Source organism: Polypterus senegalus, chromosome 18, assembly GCF_016835505.1.
Source record: "Polypterus senegalus isolate Bchr_013 chromosome 18, ASM1683550v1, whole genome shotgun sequence".
Lineage (NCBI taxonomy): Eukaryota > Metazoa > Chordata > Cladistia > Polypteriformes > Polypteridae > Polypterus > Polypterus senegalus.
The window spans coordinates 1,977,598-2,005,573 of record NC_053171.1 but is presented as its reverse complement, the minus strand read 5'-3'; the positions used below and the strand labels follow the sequence as shown (position 1 = coordinate 2,005,573).

The 27,976-nt window shown below is 39.8% G+C and overlaps 1 protein-coding gene across 1 annotated transcript; it reads left to right on the top strand.

Moving 5' to 3' along the window:
- Positions 1-1,634: 1,634 nt before the first annotated feature.
- Positions 1,635-16,816, top strand: LOC120519030 (leukocyte immunoglobulin-like receptor subfamily A member 4). The gene is made up of 5 exons (XM_039742111.1): positions 1,635-1,666; positions 7,104-7,139; positions 11,610-11,885; positions 15,094-15,369; positions 15,724-16,816. Exons 1-5 carry the CDS (start codon positions 1,636-1,638, stop codon positions 15,891-15,893), a joined length of 789 nt encoding a protein of 262 aa, XP_039598045.1. The 5' UTR covers position 1,635; the 3' UTR covers positions 15,894-16,816.
- Positions 16,817-27,976: the final 11,160 nt, after the last annotated feature.

The window sequence follows — 27,976 nt, the reverse complement described above, 5'->3', positions numbered from 1 at the left end:
TCTTTTCTAAGAGCGCTGGTCAAATGTTTTGTGGACCTGAGCAGATTGACATTCCTGAGAACTTCATCTTTCTTTCTTTTCAGATATTGTATGATGGACACCAGCTGTTTTGGCTCATTTTGTATCTCATTATTGTTTGGCTGCTAATAAAGGAAAAAGAAACAAGTAAGGGGCCTGAGTCTTCAAGAGCAAGTCAATTAAAATTAGTTCAAAAGAAGTTAATTAGCAGCAAAAACAGGGCACTCATTAAGAAAAGGGTGAGAATGAAAACTTGCAGGCATGGTGGTCCTCCAGGACCGGACTTGATGACCCCTGTTCTAAATCACCACAACCACTTCACTTTCTCCATCTCCATCTGTACAGCAGACTTTACAATAACTCATCAACCTCTTTACTAACGACAACTTCTTGATTATTAAACATTCATGCATTCATGCATTTCTCACTTTCTCTTCCCATAGACTTCCATTCCCATCGCTTTTTTGCCCACATATTCATTGTCTCTCCTCATCACACATCCATACCACCTCAACTTACTTCCAGTACTCTCTTAGATTTCTCTCCCACTTTTGTTGTACCTCTGATTGTCTCATTTCTTTGTTCTTTTTTGTAACTCCACAAACACATCTGAAAATTCTCATTTCTGCCACATCTGACTTCCCTTTACTGCTCACGTCTCAACTCTATATATCATTGCAGGCCTTACCACTATCTTAAAAACCTTCATCTTAATTCTTCAATCACACAATACGCCTGATACCTTCTTCAAATTGTTCCATCTGGTTTTCCATCTTGGGCTATCACTGATCTGAGATGTTTAAATTTATCCATCTCTATTTCAATAGCTTTTCCTGCCAGCTAACTTCTGAATCCTGGGCATCATTAAACCTCATGTATTCTGACCTCTGCCTATTTAACTTCAACCATCTGTCTTCCTAATTATTTCAACATCCTACCCACTTCCTGTTTTCTAGTGGCACACAACATAATGTCATCAACACAAAGCCTGCAATGGGGGGATTGGTCTTTTATTCCATGAGTCAACTCTAAAATAAATTCAGCACAAGAACACAGGGACACACTTGAAAACTTGTTAATGGCATATTTTGCACAAATGTGAGAAAGTTTTTTATTCAACGAACCACAGACACTTGGAGTAAACATAGTGTGGTGGAGAGAAGGACTTTAGGAATCTTCAGATCTCGGCTACAAGTTATTTTGGAGAATCTCAGTGTACAGGATTGGTGACCTTCTTGGGCTGAATAGCCTGCTCTTGTCAAAATTATTCTATTGTATTACTGGCTTTAAAAAAGCTTTACAAAGAAAAACATTTCTAGTTATGCACCATATGCACATATGTATGTGTAGCTCACATCTATTAAGATTTCATGTTTATTTCTCTGTCCTGGTGGTGTGCCCTGAGCTTGTGAAATACCATCAAATAACTAAAGATATAATTTTGCAAGCAACACAATGTTCAAAGTAACATGTGGAATGTTAAACTTTGAAAAGTGTTACTGTGGTTTGTTTAATGAGGACAGCGTGTCTGGTGTCACTTCCTGAAAATTGTAACAGAATTGCTTAATATATAATGTTAATCTGAAATGTTCCATTTTCTGCAAACACAAGTGGAGAATGCAAGCCTTTGAACTTTCCCTCATCATGTGTAAGTAAATTTCTAATTTTCATTTGTAGTTTTATTCAATAAAAAGAATAATTTTTATGTTCTGTTAGCTGATCTTCCTTGCAGAAATCAAAATATACTGAAATATATCCAAAAACAATGGGGACATGTTTTTCAATATAAATTGACATATATGTAGGTTAAATGAGGCTTTTTAAAATATATCTAAAATAAAATGATTCCCATTTATTTTCAACCCTGTAAAGCTCATTAAAAGTAATTTATTAGTCTACAACACATCTCGATATCTGAAAGCTCTAGTAGAGGCTACTGGACTACTGGATATTGTCAATGCCAGGTTAGTGAATTTTAAAAATATTGTGCGTTACACAAAGTCGATAGGTATCTTGAAATAGAAACTCCAAAATACTGCACACTGTAACTAGAATTTAGTTTTGTTTAAAAGAATTTTGTAATAGTTTTCCAAAGTGTATTTTACATTATATTATTCTTGGTATTTTAAAATATATTTTTATATTTTTGGAGAATATATTGCATTATATATAACATAATAATATTATTATAACATATTGTAAAATATATTAATATGGCTAATTGTTATGTTTAAATATTTTAATTAAAACTATATTGTAGTGGTTATCTAAAGTGTATTTTATAGTATATTATTCTTGGTATATTAAAATATATTCATAAATATATTTTTGGAAAATATATTATACAAAAGATGACAATAATTTACATATTTTGCAAAATACTTGGTTATTTATATATTGCAATATATTTATCCTTGAAACGTTTTATAACACATTGTAAATTATATTCATATAGCTATTTGTTATATTTAAATATTTATATTTTCTAAAATGTATCTTACTGTGTACTATTGTATATTTTCATATTTTGGTAAATATATTGCATTAAACAAAAACTACAATAATTTACATATTTTACAAAGTATTTCAGTATACTGCAAGATTTTGTAATATTTTTATCCTTGAAGTATTTTATAACAGATTGCAAAATACGTTCATATAGCTATTTGTTATATTTAATTATTTTTACTTATAAGCATATTTTAGTGTATTTTACTGTATACTATTCTTAGTATTTTAAAAATATATTAAGAAACATATTTTAATATTTTGGTAAAAAAATATTGCACTAAACAAAAACTACAATAATTTACATATTTTACAAAATATTTCAGTATACTACAAGATTTTGTAATGTATTTATCGTTGAAGTATTTTATAACATAAATGTTATATCTCAGCCAGGGTTCCTGGCCGGTTGTCATTTAGTTTCTGTGTGTCTGTGTGTTTCTTGTTCTACGTTGCCATGTGTTTTGTCGGTGGTTCCCTAAGAGGCGATGCCAACTGTCCATCACTCTCACTGTATAGGACTGACCCGCAGATCTATAAAGGCGTTGACAAGCCAGAGTCCCTTGCAGGTCATTAAAAGTGTCTGTGCTGGTGGGTTTAACGGCGTGGATGGTGGCGATTCTGCTGTGTATTTAGCTCTTTTTGATTATTTGTGAATTACTGGATTTTTGACTTTGTAGTATATTTGTGATTGTGGATCATTTTCCTGGAATTTCCTTTTTCATTCATTCCTGCTGTGCCTTTTGTGTTCTTTGGAGCTTCGCTATTCAACAGAGCCTCTTTTGAAAATAAATCTTATATTTCTGAAGATTCTACATGTAACCTCTATGTAACTAGCTCTGTTTTTGGCTGTAATTTTCCCCCCTCTAGTGGGCATTTTGAATATTTCTTGACACTTTATGCTTTGGGACTTTCTAGTGCATGACATGTAGTAATATCAGTCAGTCATTGTCTAACACGCTCAGTTCTGAACAGGGTCGCAGAGGTCTGCTGGGCCTGTCCCAGTTTAGCATAGGGCGCAAGGCAGGAACACACCCTGGACAGTGCGTAGGGCCATCGCAGGGCAAACACACACACACACACACACACACACACACACACACACATTCACCCCAAGCACTCATTAGGGCCAGTTTAGGATTGTCAGTCTACCTAACCTGCATGTCTTTGGACTGCGAGAGGAAACCCATACAGATGTGAAGAGAACATGCAAACTCCATGCAGGAGGACCCGGGACATGAACCCTGGTCTGCTTACTGTGAGGCAGCAGCACTACCACTGCGCCACTGTGTACCAAGATTTTTTTTTTTAAATATATTTTACATGTATTTCATTTTTGTAAGGGCTATTTTCATTATTAATAAAAAAAAAGATTTCTGATGTATAAATGAAAATGTTAGTGTTAATTTTATACATATTATATACACACACTATTTACAGCGCACACATGCTCATATATGTATGTGTTTAAGTATGTACGTATAAATCAGGATTTTCTCTTAATTTTCAGGTCTATTATAAATATTATCACAGTTATGGCATCTATTTTTATTTTTTTTGTCTGTATTTTTGCTTGGATTTCATTCTGATAAATTTGAGCAAAGGTCACCTGCCTTGCTCTATAATATATTTCAACTGTTATTATTAATTACAATATTTATAGTAAGTATTATTTAAGATAGCTACTGCCAAATAAAAACTAGTATTGTTGAACTTTTCTGAAAACACCTTTTCACTTTTTCATTATTGCTTATGGGAAAAAAATTAGTAGACTGATGGGCAAAAATGTCAGATTTTTCCATTTAAAAATATAAACCTGTAACACAGAACGTGAAGGGGTCTCAGTACCATCAAATCAAACAAATCACCAGCACCAGATCATATTTACCCTCATGCTCTTAAGGAGGCTAGTGAGCACAGATAGAAACCCCCGACACATATTTTTAGGAAGTCACTGCGCACTCGAGAGATTCTGAAGGACTGGAAAATGACAAATATCATCCCATTGAATAAAAAGGGTAACCAGGAAAATCCAAGCAACTATAGGCCAGTAAGCTTAACATGCAGCACAGGAAAATTAATGGAAGAAATTATTAAGGATAAGATTGAGCAACACATGGCAAGGACAGGAAGAGGAGGGGCTTAGAAGAGGGAGGTCGTGTTTTACTGACAGGGTGGGATTCTATGAGGAGGCAACAAAAGGATACGATCAAAGTGGAGCTTATGATATTATTTATCTGGACTTTCAGAAAGCATTTGATAAGGTGCCACATGAGAGGGTGGGCATCAAGTTAAAGAAGTGGGAGTTCAGGGTCATGTATTTAGATGGGTGCAGAATTGGCTCAAACACAGGAAGCAGAGGGTGATGGTGCGAGGAACCTCATCAGAACTGGCCGATGTTAAGAGTGGTGACCAGCAGGGGTCAGTGCTGGGGCAGCTGCTATTTTTAATATATATAAATGATTTAGATAGGAATATAAGTAACAAGCTGGTTAAGTTTGCAGATGATACCAAGATAGGTGGATTAGCAGATAATTTGGAATCCGTTATATCATCACAGAAGGACTTGGATAGCAGACAGAATTGGGCAGATTTGTGGCAGATGAAATTTAATGTCAGTAAATGTAAAGAATTACACATAGGAAGTAAAAATATTAGGTTTGAATACACAATGGGCGGTCAGAAAATCGAGAGTCCACCTTATGAGAAGGATTTAGGAGTCTAGTGGACTCTAAGCTATCAACTTCCCAACAGTGTTCAGAAGCCATTAAGAAGGCTAACAGACTGTCAGGTTATATAGCGCCTTGATGTGTGGAGTACAAGTCACAGGAGGTTCTGCTCAACCTTTATAACACACTGGTGAGGCCTCATCTGGAGTCCTGTGTGCAGTTTTGGTCTCCAGGCTACAAAAAGACATAGCAGCACAAGAAAAGGTCCAGAGAAGAGCGACTAGGCTGATTCAGGGCTACAGGGGTTGAGTTATGAGGAAAGATTAAAAGAGCTGAGCCTTTACAGTTTAAGCAAAAGAAGATTAAGAGGTGACATGATTGAAGTGTTTAAAATTATGAAGGGAATTAGTACAGTGGATCGAGACTGTATTTTAAAATGAGTTCATCAAGAACACGGGGACACAGTTGGAAACTTGTTAAGGGTAAATTTCGCACAAACATTAGGAAGTTTTTCTTTACACAAAGAACGATAGACACTTGGAATAAGTGACCAAGTAGTATGGTGGACAGTAAGACTTTAGGGACTTTCAAAACTCGACTTGATGTTTTCTTGGAGGAAACAAGTGGATGGGACTGGCGAGCTTTGTTGGGCTGAATGGCCTGTTCTCGTCTAGAGGGTTCTAATGTCCTAAAGAGGAAGGACTGCGTCTGTTTCTTGCCTTCTTCTGGGCCCTAAGCAGTGTCCCTGTTTTGGGACCTCATCTTTTGTTACCCTGCACAGCCTTCCTTGGCATACAACATAATAACGGAACAGAGAACCAAATCTTTTTAATTCTTGTAATGAGTATTTTCCATGTCATTAGTTCATTCTGATTTGAGCAAACCTTCCATTTTCTAAACCTGCTGGTCCAGAGCATTAGAAGCTGGAGCCTTTCCCAGCAAGCACCACACATAAGGCAGGAACAACACTTGAACAGGGCGCCAGTCCATCTCTGGGTGAGCACACACTCACATGCAGTAGGGGCCACGTAACATACATGTCTTTGGACCTTGGGAGGAAACTGGACCAGCTGGAAGAAATCCACACGGACACGGGGAGACCATACAAACTCCAAAAAGGGAACACCCAAGACGTGAACCCCGGTCTCCTTATTGGAAGGCAGCAGTGTGCTACTGTGCCACCGTGCTGCTCTTTCGACTGACCCTTAGGCTGATTCTGATTTGATTACCTTATTAGCGTGAGTGGATTTTTTTTTTCCTTTTTTGCTTTGTTATTTACCTTCAAGGAGAAGTTCGGTACTTCAGTAGTTTCCAAAGTTTCTCTCATTTTGGAATTTTCTGCTTAAATTACATTTTTTTATCACTTACTTCCCCAAAGATTATACCTTTTAGGTTCATCATAAATGCTACCTCAACCTCACCTTGACTCTATGTAGGACTTGGCTGCACCTCATGGATTGCTTGATTCCTGTCTGGTGCTGCTAAATTTGGCTCCAGGCCCCTGAGAGTCTGAATGGGTTTGTTACTGTTATCTGATGTTGACTCGTCCCACACACTCCTGTAATGGCTCTTTACTGGGCTGTGTGGGTCTTCATAGCTCCATTGCTTAACAAAGAAGCATTAAATCTTGGAAGTGTTCTTTGCATATGAATCTCAGTCTTTGAGCTTTAAAAATCCTAATGCACAGTAGGGTTACGTAGCAAGCAGATCATGAAGACCTGAACTTAGCCTGGGATATTTTATGCAGCAAGAGTCCTTAAAAAAAAAAAAGGCAAATAAAATGTTAGGTTATATTGTAAAGAGTTCTGAATATAATTCAAGGGATGTTATGTTTAGACTACAGTCATAATGCACTAATGAGGTCTGAAAATTAAAATTTGAAATGTGTTCCGTGTCCCTTTCTTTCAGCTCTGATTTCAGTGACTTCATTCGCACAGGAGACAGGTGAGTTCATACGATTTCGATTTTGCACGGACACGAACACTCGCAGGTTTTGTGTCTTACTTTTATGTTTCAGAATGGAGGCTCTGCTTTTCTTCTTACGTCTTGGGGTGTTTTTATTCTCACTATTAGAACAAAATTGGGCTACCCTCCAAAGCTTCAAAGTCGTGTCATTTTGATTTTCTTTAGGGGTTTCTAATCCTTACAGTTTAATTTCTCTGACTTTAATCTCCACATCTGCATGCCAGTTCTATAATAGCTGATATTTTGTTAACTCAAACCAGCCGTCCTGGAGTACTACGACTCGCAGTTAACACAAAACATACCAACTAACCTTTCATTTTATTTTCTAAATGGTAGATGGGAAGAAATGTTAAAAACCAGTTACACAACTTTTACCTGTAACCTCTTATTTGTTTCACTCTCCCGTCTGCATCCCGTGTGTTTCACCCTGGGAGACTCCTATGGCAGGTTTCTCACTGAATTGTGTTTTCCTTACTTTTAAAACTTTATTTCAACCCAGTTTGCTACCAGTAGAGGGTTTGCCAAGGTATAGCCTTGTGCCCTTAGGGGACTGCAGTTAGACAAGGAATGAACAGTCTAACCTCCCAGCCCTCTAGGAGCAGTTAGACAGAGACACGGGCTTTAAGCTTTCACTCAGAAACTGCATCTATCTGAATCAAAACTGATTAGAACAAGTAATAAATAATACAGTGCTTCTGACAAGTATTCACAACTTGCATGTGTTTGCATTTTGTTGTTAAACAACACAATGGGTTTAATTTGGATTTTTTGACACTGATCAACAAAAAAAGATTTTTATTGGCAAAACAGATCTCTGCAAAGTGGTCTTAATTAATGACAAAATTAAAACCCCTGCTCTTACCATATGCTTGCTTGTCAGTCTTCTCCTTAATAATTCCTTACATTAATTTATTTTCAACCACGTTATGCTAACTGGTTAAGCTTACTGGATAGTACTGGTGAGCTTTGTTGGGCTGAATGGCCTGTTCTCGTCTAGATTGTTCTAATGCTCTAAATATGTCTAGTGGCTAACAGTTACAGTACTTGGATCTGCCCGATCACCCTTTTTATATAATGGGACGCTATTTATTATTTTCCAGGACTTAGGAACTCCCCCAGTTTGCAGTGACTTTTGAAAAATATGGGTAAAGGGTTTAATTCTGCGCAAATGGGCCTCCTTAACCACTCAAGGATAAATGTTATCTGGTCCTGGTGATAAGTTAGATTGCAGCCATTTTAACTCAAGCAGCTCTTCTCCCTCTCTAATCTCCAAATCTCTCAGTAGCTCCTCAGTCGCTCCTTTTACCACTGGGAGGTTATCTACTGTGAGTCAAATGTGAGTTTGCCGTTTCACTGTCTGTATATTGTAACACCACCACAAACACACACACTATTCTTGATACACTTTACCTAATCTGTGACTACACTAACTACTATAATACCAAGGGTCATATTTTGCTTTTTCTGCAATATTTCTCTCTAACTATCTTTTAGCCTCCCAAATATCATTTTTAACTATTGCTTTTATGCTCTCATGCTCCCTACTGTTAGTGATGTTAGTTGTCTTGTGTGTCTTATTCATCTGTTTTTGCGGTGTCCTTTTCAACTCCCCATTAACCCACTGTATATTTTCTAAAATGTCTTACTAATTCCAGATTTTAGGATGTACCTGTCCTGCATTATATGTAAAACATTTTTAAACCTGTTCCTCGACTGTATCCACACTTAACCCAATGTATCACTTTGACTCATCTGTTCAAAATGTGCCCTTCCAAAGTTAAACTTAACACTTTTAGCCTTTGCATCTGTGTTTTGACAAAACCCTGACGGTTCGATCTCCTCTACACACTGAATCCCATTCTGGTTATTATAGAATCCTATAACCCCCTCCATTTGTGCCTTGACATACTGTGTTAAAAACAACCACTGTCTTGTCACAATAAGCAGACACAAAAGTCGAAAAAAGGTTTGGGGCAGCCACCCGTATATTGTTCCCTGATTGCAGAAGGGAGATTTGAGTTCAATACGGAACTGATGGTATGGAGGTAAGATGGCGTTTTTAAAGGCCAGAACAGGAAATGAGCTCATCTAGGACAGAACTGGAATGATCCTCTTCCATAGCCTCGACCCGGATGTGACGTCATCAAAAGGGCCGGATCCAGAAGGATCTTCATTAATGGGTTTGAGACCAGAGGTGACATCGGGCCGGAAATGGAAGTGACGTCATTGGGGTCAGGTAGAATTTCCCATGAATGGTCTGCAGGAAAGCAAGAAAAAGAGTTAGTGAACTTCACCACTCCCTGATGTGGTGTAGAAATACTTTTGTTCAGGCCCTTCATCTGTCCCAAGTGCCAAGTGACAGTCTATAAACTCCTGCTCTTGTGTTCCGCTATTTGTAATGTTAGCATGGTTAATATTCTGATAATATTGGGGTAAAGTACCTCAAGACTGTAGTATCCCCCACTATATTTACCATTGTAAAAATAAGTTAAAAAAAGGATTACGTAGGAGTAAAACAAGACGTTTACATTGAGCACTAGAAGAACATCATTTTCACAAGAACAGGCCGTGCAGCATTACATAGCTTATTAATCCCATCTCCTTTTCATAAAACCATTTTTCCTGTTGAGGGTTATGGTGGCAGCAGGCCAAGCAGGATAGCCTAGACTTTTCTGTTCCCAACTACAGATTCAAGCTCTTCCTGAGAAATTCCCAAGGCAGTGCATCCTGGATTTGTTGCAAGATCTCCACCCAGTGAGCTGTGCACCAAACAGTTCTAGAGGGAAGGTGCCCGAGGGGGGACATTGTCACAATATGTTCATACCACCTCATCTGCTTCATATTGATCAGGACGAGCACTGACTCCACTCTGATGCTCTCCCAAACTGCTGATCTTCTAACCCTGGCACAGAGTGTCGTTCCAGTGGTGTGAAAACACCTTACTTTTAATGCTTGTACAAGTTTGTCAGTCTCTGTTTTTCAAATATCATCAAGTTGAGCAGTACTGCCTACCACACTTTATAAATAGTAACCCATTCCTCCACTTTCTAAGGTTTGCACAAAATTTACTCTTAACCAGCCTCCATCTGTTTTCCTGTGGAGGACACACAGTGTGTCTACTTAACAAAGTTAGGATAGGGTGACCCCAAAACTCTTCCATGATAAAACAGCATCTTGTCTGCCATGTTCAGTTCTTTTGTGACATTTTCTAGTTCAGCTGCCCAGATTTTGTTTGTGTTCCCTGAAACCACTTTTCCTGATGAAGGTGGTGGTGATGGCAAGACAAGTAGGTCAGCCCAATAGCTGATTATCCAATCTGCTATATCCTAACTACAGGGTCACGGGAGCCAATCCCAGCCAACACCGGGTGCAAGGCAGGAAACAAACCCCGAGCAGGGTGCCATCCCCACCGCAGGGCACACACACCAAGCATAATTTAGGATCGCCAGTGCACCTAACCTGCATGTCTTTGGACTGTGGGAGGAAACTCACGCAGACACGGGGAGAACACGCAAACTCCATGCAGGGAGGACCTGGGCAGTGAACTCGGTTCTCCTTACTGCAAGGCAGCAGTGCTACCCACTGTGCCACCTTGACACTGATATACCAAATATAAATGTTTAGAATCTAAAACTAAGTGTTTCCTTAAAAGATCTGGGTCTTCTTCATTGTGATATAATTTGCAATATTCATAAAAAGCAATATTGTTTCAACTTAAGGGTGAATCACATACTCCAGGACATCAGTGGAAATTAAGGAGCAGTGCATTTTACACTGAAGCCAGGAAGCGCCTCTTTGCGCAAAGAGTTTGTAGGACTTTGGAACAAACTACCGAGTCCTGGAGTTGAAACTGAAACATTGACAATCTGGATGAGATATTGAGACAGCTTAGCGATTAGCTAAACAAATGGGCTTGATGGACTGAATGGTCTCATCTTATTTGTCAGATTTCTTATGTTCATATGTTCAAAAAAAGAAGTTTCCGTTGCACATTTGACCTTGATATGCAAGGTGCTCAGCAGCCAGTAGTATCAGTCAAACTCCAACGAAGCTCATCACATTTACTGTTTCTAGTGTTCAGCAACTCCTCTACTCAAGACATGTAACCTTCAGATACTTTAAAATTTAATAAAAAGTAAGTGTGAAAATCACGGAGACCTCTAAATATTTAAAAACTCTGTAATCAAAGTATGGAACAATTAAAGATTCTTCAGTTCAGTGTATGAGACACCAGCCTGCTCACATCCTCTCAAAGAGAATTCTTCACATAAACTCAGTGAGTGATATGACCTCTTCTAGTGTCTCTTTGTCGTTGTGAAATTAAAGATGACAGAAACTCAACGTGTATTTAAAGAAGTAACTCATTTATTTATTAGCATTAGCTCACCATTGTGTCTGTTTGTGGTTGTTTTATGTTCAACAGCTATTCTTATCTCTTCTACCCTACAGATAATGTAAAGACGACTCTGATATTGAAGGCTCCACAAGAGAGAGTGTACACTGGAGACAGTGTGACTCTAGAATGCATTGTTGAGGACACTGTTAATACTCGGATATTTCGATGGTTCGTAAATAATCAGCCATTCAGGAGTCACACTGATCAAAAAACTCAAATAATCCAGTTTGTGAATTCGTCCTACAACGGAGTGTACACATGTGATGCCTACAGACGCGATACTCGTGTCCATTCATTGCCCAGCAATTTTGTCTTATTGAACGTCCAAGGTAAGTTTATATCTACAGGAGGGTCAGCAATGATTCTGCGTATTCTGGACACTGTAGCTCTGTTCACGTATGGCTATTCTGTGTCTTTAGTTAAAGGAAGTTTAACTCAATGAAAGTTTGGTTGCTTCTCTTTATTGTATAATCAGAACTTTTACCACAGGTTTCCCACAAACACAACCATGAAGTAAGACAGTCTCTATAATTTCTGTTAGCTTAACATGTTCGATAGAATCAATGTTTCAATAAATTAATTGCAATCTTGGTAATCAGAAGGTTAATTTGAATTTTTTGTCAAAGATCTCTCAAATACTGAAGCATTTGTTCTCTGGCAATCATTCATTCAGCTTTAATTGTCTCTTATTTTGGTAAGCAACAAAACTCTGCTTATAATGTGAGGTTTGCTGTGCATACCTTGGAGACCCCCATGTGTTCAAAGAAAGCATCCATGTCTGTCTATACAAGAAAACGCACTTCAGTTTAGTGTTTCTGTTTTTTCCTTTATCTTGTCTGCCATGTTTGGTTATTTTGTGACGTTTTCTAGTTCAGCTGCCCAGATTTTGTTTGTGTTCCCTGAAACCACTTTTCCTGATGAAGGTGGTGGTGATGGCAAGACAAGCAGGTCAGCCCAGCTACAGATTCCATCATTTTCTGAGGATTTTTCGAGCCAGCCGAAAGATAGAATCTCTCCAGTGCATCCTGGATGTGCTTCAAGATATTCATCCAGTGAGATGGTGCCAGGGGGACATCCTTATGGCATGCCCAAACCACCTCAACTGTTTCCTCTAGAGTCCTCTAGCATTTCCTGGGTGTGTCACAGGGTCTTCTCCCAGTAGGGATGTGCAAGGAGCAGCTCAACTACCTCAAACTAACTCCTCTCGATCTGGAGGAGCAGCAGTTCTACTCTGAGACTCTCCCAAATTCTCCTGAGCTTCTCGACCTATTACGGAGTGTCAGCCCAGCCATCCTCTGAAGAAACCTCATTTTTTTTCAGTCATTACCCACAGCTCATTAGCAAAAGTTAGGGCAAGGATGTAGATTGACCGGTAAACCTTAGGAAGGAGTGGTGGCTATGAGGCTAAGGATCTGTGCTGGTATCCAGAAGGTTGCTGGTTCAATTCCCCGTCACTGCCAAAAGAGATCCTACTCTGCTGGGCCCTTGAGCAAGACTCTTAACCTGGAATTGTTCCAGGGATGCTGTACAATGGCTGACCCTGCGCTCTGACCCCAAGGGGTATACAAAAACGAACAAATTCCTAATACAAGAAACTATATAAGGTGAAATAAAAAACAAGAATTTTCTCTTTAGACTCAACTACCGCTTCACCAGAGCCCGCAGAACTACTGCTGCGCCAATCTGCTTGTCAACAACAAGAACAGCATTTATTTCTATAGCACGTTTTCATACAAATGATGCAGAGCAAAGTGCATTACAAGATAAAGAAAGAAAAATATAAAAATAAGATTAGGCAATGCTAAGTAACAAGGAATAAAGTAAGGTCCAAATTTTTTTTGTGCTTTATTTTGCCATATACAATTTCTTATATTAGCAATTTGTTAGCTTTCGCATACCCTTTGGGGTCAGGGCGCAGGGTCAGCCATTGTACGGCACCCCTGGAGCAATTCAAAGTTAAGGGCCCAGCAGAGTAGGATCTCTTTTGGCGGTGATGGGGATTCGAACTGGCAACCTTCGGGATACAAGCAGAGATCCTTAGCCTTAGATGGCCAGGAGGACAGAAAAAAATAAAATTCCAAAGGGCTGGTGAAAAAAACAAAATCTGCAGGGGTTCTGAGGCCACAAGACCACCCAAGCCCCCTAAGGCATTCTGCCTAAACATCAATGATCTCAATAAGTCCTCATGGTTTTCAGGCTTCATGTGGAAGAATTACAGTAGATGATGATGGTCATGTGGACCTCTGGCCTTTAACCCTTCAAAGTAGGGACAGCACGGTGCCCTGATCAGGTGATGGTGGCGCCACAGAAAACCAGAAAAAGAAAAGCAGAGAAAGTAGGGGTCATGGTAAAAATGGTAATTAAATGCATGTACAGAATATCAGGGATACACTAAAATGAAGCTATGAGAAAGCACGTTACAATAATGTGCTTTTAGCAGTTTTTTAAAGTGCTCCACCATATTAGCTTGACGAATTTCTATCGGTCAGCTATTAGATCCATAACAGCACTACTTCTTTTAAGTTTAGCTCTTGAGATTCTAAGCAGCCACTCATTTGAAGATCTAAGGTTATGATTTGGAGTGTAAGGTGAGAGGCATTCTGAAATATAGGATGGAGCAGATTATTGAAGGCTTTGTAAAACATCAGCAGGATTTTAAAGTCAATTCTGAATGGCACAGGTAACCAGTGTAGTGACATCAAAACTGGGGAGATGTGCTCAGATTTTCTTTTCCTAGTTGTCAATCTCATGTTCCCTTTTTCTGTCACTCTACATGACTAAGAACATGAGATACTTGAACTCCTCCACTAAGGACAGTTGTTCCTCCCTCACCTGGTGACCGTAATCTCCTCTTCTGTGGTAGAGAGAACTGTGACCTTAGACATGGGGGTGCTGATCCTCATCCCAGGTGCTTCACACTTGGCAGTGAATCACTGAAGGACACAGTCAGGGTTTTGTATAAATGAATAATATTTGAAAACTGAAAATAACATTTTCTCACGTCAACAGAGATGACGTTGTCTCAGTTAGGATAATTTCTTTCACTTCACTGGTCACGCGTCCAGTTCTGTGTGACACCTGCTCGTTTGCCTCCCCAAGTTATGGAAGAAGGCACTCAACAGCACAAATGTTTGGATATTCATCCTGATCTGAGATTCATTGTTAAAGCGGATCCCCTCTTATTACTTTAAGCTGGGAAAAAAAGAGAAATGTGCAGAGGATTTGTTGCAGTTCACTACGGTCCTACAAACAAGCAGGCTTGATGGACTGAATGGACTCCTCTCATTTGTCAAATTTCTTATGTGTATCCTTGAAAGTGATAAGAAGAGAAGGCATCAGTCTCCTAAAGTTCATCTCCACTTGACCCTTGTACCTGCAGTGGGCTGGTGCCCTGCCCGGGGGTTTGTTCCTCCCTTACGCCCTGTGCTGGCTGGGATTGGCTTCAACAGACCCCTGTGTTAGGATATAGTGGGTTAGGTAAAGACTGACTGACTGACTGAGCCTTGTAATTTCACTCTTTCATCTTTTCACTTTCAGAAAGGTCAACCAGATTAAAGGTGATTTCTGGACGCAGAGGTAGAGAGGTTTATGTAGGAGATGAAGTCCAGCTGCTCTGTCTTCTTGATGGTGAGCCACTTGGCTGGAGATATGAGCTGCAGAAGATCGGAGATGAAAACTCTACCAAAACACAAAGGGAACTGAGCTTCACCATCGAGCCTGTGAGTCTCTCACATAGTGGAGAGTACAAGTGTCGGGCTTCAAAAGGAGAGCTTCATACGGATTTTAGTGACCCCGTTCAGTTACGTGTGTCAGGTGAGAGACCCAAACTAAACTTGTTCACTCCACAGATTAACGGTGACTTTTAAGGAAGTCAGTCGTGTGTGTCTACCAAGTCGGATCGAGGGTGCTGGGTCTAATCGGTGACTTTACTTCGACAGAGGCAGACTGCACAGCATACATTTATGAGTTGTTGTTTATGACTGAAGCTGATGTCTGATTGATTACTTTAATGCTGATCAAGTCTGAACAAAAATGCTAAGCATATGCTGGAGATGTTGAATGATCCTGCTTAGAGTGAAGTGTTTTATTGGTTTGGTGGACAGCAAAAATTATTATTTTTGCCCCCAAAGAAAACCACGGTGACTTTTCCCTTTTTTATCCTTGTAGATTTTTCACTCCAGAATTACCTCCGATTTGGAGCAGCGGGGCTGGTGCTGATCGTGCTGGCAATCATTATGAGCAAGTGTTTCTGGAACAGGGTGCTCCCAGCTGGCAGATCCAGTGGATATGCGTATACTTCAGGGCAAAGAGAGTCGGAAAGTTATTTGAACCTGTAAAAGACACGAAGAACATTCCTGATGTCCTGCATAGGGTATCATGACCCTTCTGTGGTGATACCAGCTTTCCCTTAACATTTATGTTTCTATAAAAGTGCTCACAACTAGAGATTAAAAAAAAAGTCTCAAGTCACACACTTCATTTACATAATCTTAGTGAGTCACAAACTATGATGGCACAGTCCTGTGATGGCCGGTTGTGATGACTCAGTACCACCAGTCTGTGTTGTAGTCTGTGTTGGTTTCATAATCCATGGCAGCTTACACTTGGAATCGTTGATAGTCATAAACCAAGGATGAGCTGGGCAGATGAGGACACACACAGTCAAGAGGTGGTGCAAAATGTATCAGTGAATTTATTACAAAGAAACAAAGTTTACAAAATAAATAATCGATAAAATCAATATACAAAATGTAGATAGATAGCATAGCCGGCAGGATTAGATAGATAGATAGATAGAACTTGATTTGTCCTTAGGGGGAAATTTTGCATTACTAAAGCTCTGTGGTATAGCAGGTCCACAGCTCACGTCAAGAGGTCACTTTTTTAATAAATAATCACCGCACTCGCGGCTTAGCAAGGGAGCAAGGGGGCATGGTGGCTGTGTGGCTGAAGCAGTTCCCGGGGTGATTCGTGATGTGCCCGTTTCTCACCTAAGTGCACAATCCGTGATTGTTCCCGGGACTGCTGACTTGCCACAACTGCCACGTCCTCTTCATAAATAGAAGCGTGAGGCGGCTAAGCGCGAGAACAACCTGGTCGTTGAGGGACCCAAGTCTTGGTCCGGTAAAGTAGCCATACGGAGCCAGGGAACGGAAGGCAACTGGACAGTAGTAAGGTCAGCTACAGAAAGGGTGACTCCCCTGTTGAGAAGCCTGATGGGAGAAGCAGGGGAGCCGCCACATAAAAGAAGACACCGGCTTGTTTTTAAAGAGACTGCTTCCAGAATTGTTTTAACCTCATTTTAAAGGATTGTTGTTTTTTCTATTGGATTTTTAACCTCCACTCAGCACCTGTTTTTATGGTTTATTTATTTGAAGACTTATGGATGCACTGCACTATTTATTTGGACATTGTTTCTTTTTGTTGTTGGTTTTGCACATTTTGCACCATCCTCTTGCTCCATTGTTTGTGCCTCACTGCCGAGCTCATCGGTAACATTACTGACGGTGTCGGGTTCAAGAGCTCCCGGACGGACAATGGGAGCATGCGGTGAACCTGCATCGTCACAAGCTCCTTAAATAAATAAATACATAAAAGATAAATACATAAGGGCAGCACGGTGCTCAATGGTAGCGCTGCTGCCTCACAGTAAGGAGACCCGGGTTCGCTTCCCGGCTTCTCCCTGCGCAGAGTTTGCATGTTCCCCCTGTGTCTGTGTGGGTTTCCTCCCACAGTCCAAAGACATGCAGGTTAGGTGCATTGGCTATCCAAAATTGTCCCGTGTGTGTGTGTGTGTGGGTGTGTGCGCCCTGCCCGGGGTTTGTTTCCTGCCTTGTGCCCTGTGTTGCCTGGGATTGGCTCCAGCAGACCCCTGTGACCCTGTAATTAAACTATCATGGGTTGGATAATGGATAGATGGATAGATACATAAGTAAGTAAATAAATAAACATACATACAAACACTTTGGTCTGAACACACGCCAGAATGACTATAAAGCAAGAAAATTTAAATTTAAGAAAATGTCGGGCTGTCTGTCACAGTGAGCTGCTATACAGGCGTACTGCTGCCCCCAGTTGCATTTCTTGACACACATCTGAATAATTCAGAATCAGTATATCAGAGAGTGAATGTGCAGCATGGTTCATAATGACACTCAGTTTTGTTTTCATTCTCTCCTTCGCTACTCTGGGGTCCAGAGTGTTAAAATACCAAAAACATACTAAAATTGATGTTAAAATCACGATAGGAAACTTTCCATTCATTTAAAACAAACATGAGGGGACTTCCTTCTGACAGACACAGCCAATGCTTTACTGGTCTCGTGTCCCGGCTCTGTGCTGAGCCTCGATCCTCCATTTCCCACTGCCACTCCTCAGCCTTGCACATAAGCCCTGAAGTGGTCGGTCACTCCTGCCCCCCAGATCAGTCAGCAGGAGCGACCCCCTCAGTCCCATCTTGTGTGGCAGCCTCCTGTTCCTCCCCTGAGACTCTTCACCCTGGCTGTCAGCCTTCCTCCACTCCTACTCGCTCTGGTTCTTCTTCTAGTCCTGCCTTCTATCTAAAGTCCTTTCTACCTCGGGCTTTCCTTCCTTTCTGTTTCCCTCTCTCCTGGCTCTTTATTTGGGCTTCCATTTCTACTTAAGGAGGCAATGAGAGTCAATGGGGACCAGCAGAACTGACTTCACGGGTGCGCAGCAGACAATCAGACAATGGCCCCCCACTGAACTCCCTCTTGACCACTCAGTGGATGGCCGCACCCTTAAGCCCAAGTCTAGCCACACCACTTACACCTGTTTATTTAAAATGTCACAATTACCTTTGGACGTCACCATACCACAGTCTGCAACTCACCACTACAAAATCAAACAAGACAAGTCTGATGTCCCCTCTGAATAAACGTTGGGCAGTGTGATGCTGGCTTTAACTCTTGGGGCTTTTCTTGCTTCAATGAACCCCACCTCTCCTCCGCACTCCATTATCTATTTATTTTACTAACTGAATAGAGATTGTAAGTACATTAACCTGCACTTTATAAAAATATATCTGAATGTTGTATAATGTATTTTTCTGTTGCATTTGTAAATCTGTGTAAAGATTCTGAAACTGCCTTCTAAAAATGAATTAAATGACTTGAACTGAATTTGGTTGAGTAAAACAATTACCTTTGTTATATTTAAACTCTTGTGTTATGTTAAGGCAGTGGTGAGGTGCCACCATAAGAATCGAGTGGTTTCCCAGAAGCACTTGTTAATGAATTAAGCCAGTTTTTCCCTTCTTTTTTAATATGGTTGCTACTGGTACCTAAGATTGTGTTTGTCAGCATGTCCCAAGAGGGCAATATGGAAAAAGAACTTAAATTAAAGCAAGATTCGAAAGATAACATGTCTGTTATTACAGCATGTTGGTGTGTGGAGGTTGCGGGACAATTCTGCTGTGGGCTATTAATTTGCATCTTACTTCAGAAATCATAATGTTTAACTTTTTAACAATTCAGCAAAATTCACTTTATTCACTCTGGCTTGCAAGCAGGACAGACGCCAAAGCCCTTAACCAACCAGCGAGGCTGAGGTGCTGCTGCTTGCCCACCTCTGTTGGTGTCAGTTCTGTCACATGGCTGTCCCGTCATACGTGAGAATTTATACAGAAGACACTCCATCAAAGGTTGTTTCAGTGACAGGATCTGAATCTTAAGTGAAGAAAGAAAACAGCATGTGGATGGGTAGATGGACACTTGAGTACTTCAAAGAAGGATGGAGATGCCAGCCAGGCCACCCTGTTTAATCCAAAATGAATTACTCCTAAAGAAAACAGGCACTCATTGACACAAAAGGGGTGCGTACAACAGAAATAAAATGCAGCCAACTTGGCTTTTTGGATTTGAGTACTCATTTGAGTACATCTTGCTTCATTATAGCGTTTCCTTCTAATTAAAATGACAGGACCACGTCACACACAAGAACCTCTTAGCTTAATAAGAGATGAATATAATCAGTTCGGAAATTTATAGAACCTTAGGCTCAATTTGAAAGTGATGTTTGTAATCAAGGAAAGAAAAATATGACTCAGTTAAAATAATGAATCAAATGGTGCTTATATTAGATGAATACAAATATGCCTATGTAGAGTGTCCTCCATAACGTTTGACCATCGTGTATAGAAAGTGTTGTCATTTCTCCATGCTGTGACCGAAAGGTCTGCAAATCCGCTTAAATGAAAGTCTGCAACATGCAGTTTTATCATATCTGAATTGTTTGATTTGTAATTTTAAACTTTAGAGCAGAGTGGGAAATCAAGGAAAAACATATCTTTGTCCCAAACAATATGTTCATTCTTATTTTGACCCTTGGAATATCGCACATAAAGAGAAAAAGTAAGTAAGTAAATCAGGAAATGCTGAATTTAAACATTAAAGCTACACAAAGAACACCTGTACAATAGAAATAGCCAAGTGCAGTCAGGAAAAGATGATATGGGATACCTAATTACAGACAGAAGACTCAAACACACCTTCCTTTAACCCCAAAATAAACAGACCCCAAGGTTCTTTTTAAGCAACAATCGTCAACTCGGTGTATTTTGAAAGGTCCAAGACAACTGAGTAATCCACAGTTAATTCCCGTTAAATTGATAATGAAAACAACTGGGACTCTTTCCCTTTGAAATATAATAGACTGTTCTCACCGGTTTGGAGTTGAATCCTGTCTTTGAATCAGTTGTAATGGTGGGTGTAATCGTTCAGGGGCAACTGGGTGACTGACAACTCGGCAAAACGACAACTCGGCGAAAACACAAATGGGCGACCAGACAACTCGGCGAAAAGACAACTCGCCGACATCCTTTACCAATTAGGTAATAGTTAGGTTCAAAGAGATATTTGATATGATATTTAAATGATAATTAAATGGCAACGTAGGGTGCCGGAAAATCCACAGAATCGCCTGCTTTATGAGAGTCCCAATACGTTGAGAGTAAAGATATTCCTTAAGCCGTACTCGCAGGTCACCTTTTGTATTCTAAATATCGTTATCGCACAATTACAATCAATACAATTTATATAAAGGATTAGCAATTTTGGTTGCAGAAGGTAATGTAAGATAGAGTTTGTTCCATCTGCAGAATAAAGTTTGTTCATCAATTATATAAATTTATTTTCAACATTTTAAATCATGTTGTCATTTACATATAATTAAAAAATCTCTTTGAACCTAACTATTACCTAACTGGTAAAGGATGTCGCTGAGTTGTATTTTGCCAAGTTGTTTCTTCACTGAATTATCTTTTGCTGACTTCACTTTTCACCGAGTTGACTGTTACCCAGTTGCCACCGAACCTGGTGTAATGGCGTTAAGTGTCTCTCAACTCAGAAGCAGCAGATGCTCCTGCACCTCAATGTTGCCCTTATGGATTTTGCATTAAATCCATGAGGACAAGATTAGGGATTATCCTACCTCTGTGAACCAATGTGGATGTTTAAGGATATCATTTCCCTGGCTGAAATATGCTTCGGATGAAATAGGCAGACTGTAGGTTTACCGTACACAGAGAATAAAAGTTTGTCGTTAATAGTTAAAATGTTTAGTCCTGTAAAAAAGTTGAGTACAATCCACAAAATGTTTTTCTTTCTTTAAAATATGAGGGTGAATCAAAAAGAAAAGGCACTATGAAAATTACGCGGTAAACCCAATGGATAAGAGTTGATGCAATACAACACATTCATGATGGCTTATGGGTAGTTTGACATGCACACCATGGTGTTCTGCCGTAAATCTAGTTGAAGCCAAAGTCAAAACAACATGGATGCTCAGTCGTGGGATGACACCATTGTTGAAAAACACGCTGTTTTGAGATTTCTTTGGGCAGAGCGAGTGAAACCTACTGAAATTCGCCGAAGAATGTTGGCCCACTAGGGAAGTAAAAACAGCAGGACTCAATGAAAAATTTATGAATGGGTAGGAAGGTTTAAAGCGGGAGGTACAAGCTCAATCTGGTCGACCATCAACACTGTCCACACATCAACATGATGAATGTCTTCCTCAGAGAAGACTAACAGATTAGGGGTAGAGGATCAGTACAAGCCAACATCCTTTAGTGAATCATGGCCTGGGCAAAGAACCATGATCTTAGGTTCTCAGAGAAGAGCAACTAGGCTGACTCTAGGTCTACAGATTGTGTGTTATGATGAAAAATAAAAAGTTGAGCCTTTTCATGTTAAACAAATGGAGATTGTAAGAAAAGAGAGACAAGCAGGAAAAGGTTTGGGGATCTACCCCGTATATCATGACAAAAAATACTTCAATGAAAATAGCACCAGAGCAGTTTCTAGTTTCCAAAACGAGACTGACTAATAAGATGAGGGGGTTGAACTTTGTAGGCGGGTCCATGAGGGGGTTTGGCAGAAGTGAGGTCAGTAGGAGGGCGTGGTCATGAAGGGAATGTGGGAGCCGGTTGTGCTTTAGCAGGGCTTCGTTTCTGGCGATCTGTAGAAGAGGGAGAAGAGACATTAGTGCACTTCATCAGCCCCTGACTCCGCGTCTTATCCTCAGTTAAGCCCTTAGACTGCCTCCCAAGCGCATGTGTGTGACAAGATTAAGAAGAGACATGATTGAACTGTTTCAGATTATGAAGGGAATTAGTCCAGTAGATCGAGACTGTGACTTTAAAATGAGTTCAATAGCTATCAAATGATCTATCTTTTAACAAAAATCAAAAGATCGATTGGTTGCACAACCCAGGAAAGCTTGTTGTCAAGGCATACTGTGCTCACCACACATATATTAACCTCACAACATACAGATCTACATACTGTGGATGTTGGGTGGCACTGTTGTGACTTATACCCAACAAACAGACACTCAGGACACAGGGTTAATTCTTTTTTCCTCCTTTTCAGTGCCTCCAAGCACCACAGTCACAATAAACACAAGCAAAGCAACAATAATAATCACAATTCTCTCCTCCACACCTCCTAGCAAGCTCTGTCCAACACCGCCCGACTCCGGCTTGCTTGTTGGGTTCATAGCAGTCCTTTATATAGTCCTTGACCCGGAAGTTATTCTGTTCTTCCTCCCACGTGACTTGTCAGCACTTTCGGGTCAGATGGAGGACTTGAGTTTTCTTCAGTCCCGGAAGTACTTCGGGGCTTCCGTCCTCGTGACTTGGGAGTACTTCCAGGCTATGGATGAAATATAACTCCTCCGGTTCTCTTGCAGTGTCCCTTGGTCGCACTCATGGTACCCAGCAGGGCTGTAATATTACACTACATGTCCCATAGTGGCCTGCGGGAATCCGGGGCACCGCTGCAGTCCAGGGGAGCTGCCATCTAGTGTTTTGGGGGAGGCAGTGTCCTTGAAAAGCTGTCTTCCTCTGTCCTTCCATCAAAGGGGCGTCCTAGCTGGGTTGAGCTACCAGCCGTCTCTTACAGTACATAGTGGGAAACTTGTTAAAAGTAAATTTTACATAAACATTAGGGAGTTTTTCTTCACACAAAGAACCACAGACACATGGAATAAGTGACCAAGTAGTGTGGTAGACAGTAGAACTTTCAACACTCGATGAGATGTTATTTTGAAAGAGTTAAGTGGGTAGGACTGGTGAGCTTTGTTGGGCTGAATGGCCCGTTCATGTCTAGATTTTTGTAAAGTTATAAATATAGAATCCACTAGAAATTCTTCATTGTGCCAGAGGGTGCGTAAGGATAATGGGAGACCACTGGTCTGAAGCCCAACTGAAAGTGGACCTAACAACATTACAGTGACCCTAAACATCCACCATGGAATGGCTAAAGAGAAAGAAAGAAAGAAAGAAATGGAGGGTTCTGCAGTGGCCAAGTCAAAGTCCAAATAAAAATGCTGTGGGGGGATTTGAAATGGACTGAGTACACAAGGCCGCCTCTCAAATGTCACATCCTCCAAGAATCCTGCATGGATGAGTGGGAGAAAAATTTTCCCAGTCGAAGTCAGAGACTTCTAGACCAGTGTTTCCCAAACTTGGTCCTGGGGACCCCCTGTGGCTGCAGGTTTTTGTTCCAACCAAATTCCTAATCAGTGACAACACCTGATAGCACTGATCTCATTTAATTAGCTGGGATTATTTTTTTCTTTTATTCTACATTCAGAAAAAAACAGCAGCGTGATTTTTACATTTATAAGACATTTATAAATATTTCTGTCCTTTTCTATAGATTTAAATGCGTAATTCTCTTTTGTTGATTTCATTATATTTTACCCTTTCTCTATGCAGTTTTTCCCCTTCATTGAATCTTATCAATGAGAATTAAAAATAAGCAGAGCAGACACGCTGGCAAACAACACGGGATAATCAAAGGCAGCAACTACTTTAGCATCAGACCCACTAATTAGTAAATAATGGATTAATTAAACAATTAGAACACCTAGAAAAGTAGAATGAAAATCAAGATGAAAGTACTGTTAAAAAGAAAAAAATACATTATTCCTATATAACTGATTGGTACACTTTAATATATATATATATATATATATATATATATATATATATATATATATATATATACTGTACATAAACTTAGTTTTCTAATTTTGAATTTTTTATCGCTCCCAAACACACAGAACTTGGGAAATAACACATCACTTAATTAGTCCAGGAGTCCAATTAAAAACAGGAGCTTATTGGAACAAAAACCTGCAGCCACAGGGGGTCCCCCAGGACCGAGGTTGGGAAACACTGGGCCAGACAGTTCTAAACAATGGCAATTTGAGGAAGTAACACCAGCCAAGGGGGCACTAAATGGACCAAAATGGAAATCTGATAATATTTCACTGAATAAATAAGCCACATTTTCATAGTTTTTTTTTTTTTTTTAATTGCCTTACCATTATCATAATAAACTGTTTAAAAGAAGATCCTATGTTGATACAGCCACAAGAAAAAAAAAAATCATAGGGTGTCCTTACTTTTTCACATGATGGTATCTCGTAATCAAAGGCTGTAGGGCAGGAGACAATCCTGAACTTCACATCCCGCGATTTCGGGTCGGACTCTTGCACAGACACACACAGAGCCATTTAACGTGTGAAGTAAGTGACTTGTGACTTTGCTGTTCTTGTATGCCACTGGCTTTGTGGTTCATCTGCTTTATCTGGACGTGTTTTAGGCATCTTGAGAAAGACTTCATTCTTAAAATAACTGGACTAAAAATATGATAAACTAGAAACTAAATATTATTTATAGGTTTCATTTTTTCTTTATAGGAGAACAGCACAGAGTTTGGTAAGAGATCAGACGAGAGTATTTTGGAGATAAACAAAATCAGAAGCTCATTAACTGCAGAAGGTTTCAATGGTCAACATTTGTAAAAAGGTGAGCCGGTTATTGTCACGTCCGTTACGGAGACAGAGTGCAGAGGCTTTTGTGAATCATGCCAATAAAAAATTTACAGAGGTAAAAATAAATGACATTTGAAAAAGACAGATTTTCTTTTACGAAAGGAAAAACCAAAATAAGATATGTGTCATGCTGTGATAAAGAGGAAGTAGATCTTTCGTCAACTAGATATTGCAGAACAGAAAACAGATGCATGACATGTTAGTAATAGTTTCAGACATGGCAATTCTACTTCATCTAATCCTTATCTTTAAACGTCTCCATGTTTTATTTGTTGACCTTTAAACATGCTCGGCATACTATGAAATAAATTCCACCAAATTCACAGGGGGAAGAGCGAAGTGAAACGGGATCGAGAATACATCTCTGTATGCCAGCGCGATAAAAGAGTCACTGAAGAGGAATGTCAAGGCGTTGATGACTTGGCTTCCCAACAGTTATGCTTACAGTGGTCCAAAAGAAAAAGGCTCATGGGGACCTCCAGGAGGCAAATGGAGTTCTTCCAGTGTTTCTGGACCAGTAGGCACCATTTTACTGTTTTGACTCACAGAAGTGGCTCTTATAAAGTCACAGCAGGACTCAGGGGCTCAACGGTCTTTGGTTGTGAGAGCTCAGTTTTGCTTTTAGATCTGACTCAGTCCTTGTAGTTGTTGCGTTTTAGCCAAGGGTTCTCCATATGGCTGGAGTTCAAATTCATGTTTTAAGTCTGTTTTTGTTTCTTTTATTTATACTAGTATTACATTTCTTGATTATTTGCATTATTCTTTCTTTTTATTGTGTATATGTAGGTAAACTGCCTGGGTTATGCCCCATGTGTTTTGTGGGTGGTTACCCCAAGAGGTGGGGCCACCTGCCAATCACTGCCAGGATCTGCCCTCTGCTCTATAAATCCAAAGGGCCTCCCACAGTTCCTGGTGGTTCATTTTGAATGTGCTAGGGGTGAGTTTCTCTGTTGTTACTACGCTTTGTACTTTTTGTGATTTATTCGATTTTTGACATTTTGCTCCGTTTCTTTAACAATTGTTTAATTTGCTGTATTGAGACTTGTTTGCCTTTGATTGCATCGTGTCTCGGGCAACTCCATTTTGCTTCTGTGCTCTACAGAGTTTCTCAATGCAACAGAGCATTTTTGTGAAAAATAAAAGTTCTGTGTTTGCTCGTTTATCTAGCCTGGGTTTGGCAATATATCCGTCTCTAGTAATAGTATTAGAAGTTCTTTTGTAACTTTTTCAGATATACATGTAAATTATGTAAAGTACAGTAAAAAAAATTACATGGAAGTACAGTAAAGGCTCAGAACGCTTATGTGCACGCATCATGTCTGCCACGCATTCTCAGCGTTCATTTGACGCATCCTCTGAGAAGGTCCTCAGAAATTAACGCGATGTGTGCACAAGTTGCAGTACCAGCAAAAAGTTGGAGCACACAGCGTGATAAAAGTTGGAATGTGACGTCGGAGTCTCTGTTTACTATTTACATGTGACAAAAGTCGCTTTGAGGATCATCCGGGATCGATGTGCCTGCTTTAATGTTTGAAGAATGGTTTGATGTGGTGAAGCAAAATGCCGACATAAAAATACATTTGTGGTGCTTTTATAGTCAAGTGTCACGTATTCCCGATCGCAATGACACGATACATTTTAAAAGTCTCACATACCATCTTTTGTGCCGTCTTTTTTTTCTGGGGCTTCCTCCTGACCTGACAGGAGCGGCAAACATCAATAGATCACCACACAGAACACATAACATGTATGATATTCCAACTCCCTGCACATTTAGAGTCCTTAGATTTATACTTGATATCACTTCTATCATGAAATGCATTAAAGTATGTATGTTACATTTTACAGATAAGTCATTCATTTCGTTTAAATAATGAATACTGTTAGTAATTACACACAAGACACGGTGGCAGAGCGGTAGCACTGCTGTCTCGCAGGGAGTCACGTCGCTGGTATTCTCTGCCTGGAGTTCTCACGTTTTCCACACTGTGCTCCGGTTTCCTTCCAAAGATATGCAGATTTGGTGACACTAAAATGACACCCGTGTGTGTGAGTGCTTGTATTCACCTTGCGATAAGCTGGGATTGTTTCTACCCCGTGCCCAATGCTTGCTGGAATGGACACAAACCTGGATTGATTGATTTAATCATTAAACATCCTTTTCAGAGATATTGCGGCAAGGTGTCGTCGGAATTTAATGGGTTAAAAGAGCTGAGCCTTTTCAGTCTAAGTGTTGTCATTTCTACGTGCTGTGAGTGAAATGTATGCAAATCCCTTAAATGAAAGTCTGCAATGTGCACGGTAATCACGTTAATGAATTGTTTGATTTGTAATTTTAAACTGTGCATCAGAGGGATAAATGAAAGAAAAATGTCTCTTTGTCCCAAGCATTTTGAGGGCACTGTAGATATATCTATCTACAGTCTACGTGACCATCATCATCATCAAGCCCTTCCGTGAGAACCCTAAATCCAAAGAGGACTGTTTCATTTATGTTAGGTAGAATGCCCAGAGGGGACTGGGCGGTCTCATGGTCTGGAATCCCTACAGATTTTATTTTTTCTCCAGTCGTCTGGAGTTTTTTTGTTTTTTCTGTCCCCCCTGGCCATTGAACCTTACTCTTATTCGATGTTAATTAATGTTGATTTATTTTGTTTTATAATTGTGTCTTTCATTTTTCTATTCTTTAATATGTAAAGCACTTTGAGCTACTGTTTGTATGAAAATGTGCTATAGAAATAAATGTTGTTGTTGTTGTTGTTGTTATCTATGATGTAGAGCACGTCTTTTATGATTGTGTTGTGTGTTGTATGATATTTTTCATCATTTGTGTAGTGCTCTGAGCTTATCAAGCATCACAGAACAGCTAGACATATATTATTTTGGAAGCAAAGAGTGCTCAAAACTCTGTATAAAAATAACACACGAATCACAAAACTGTTAAAAACATTCGCTGTGGTTTTTCTAGTTAGAATAGCGTAGCTGAATGTCATTTCCTGGAAGTGCAAAATTGCAAAAGAATTGCTTAATCAAATCTATTTATTATAAAAATGTG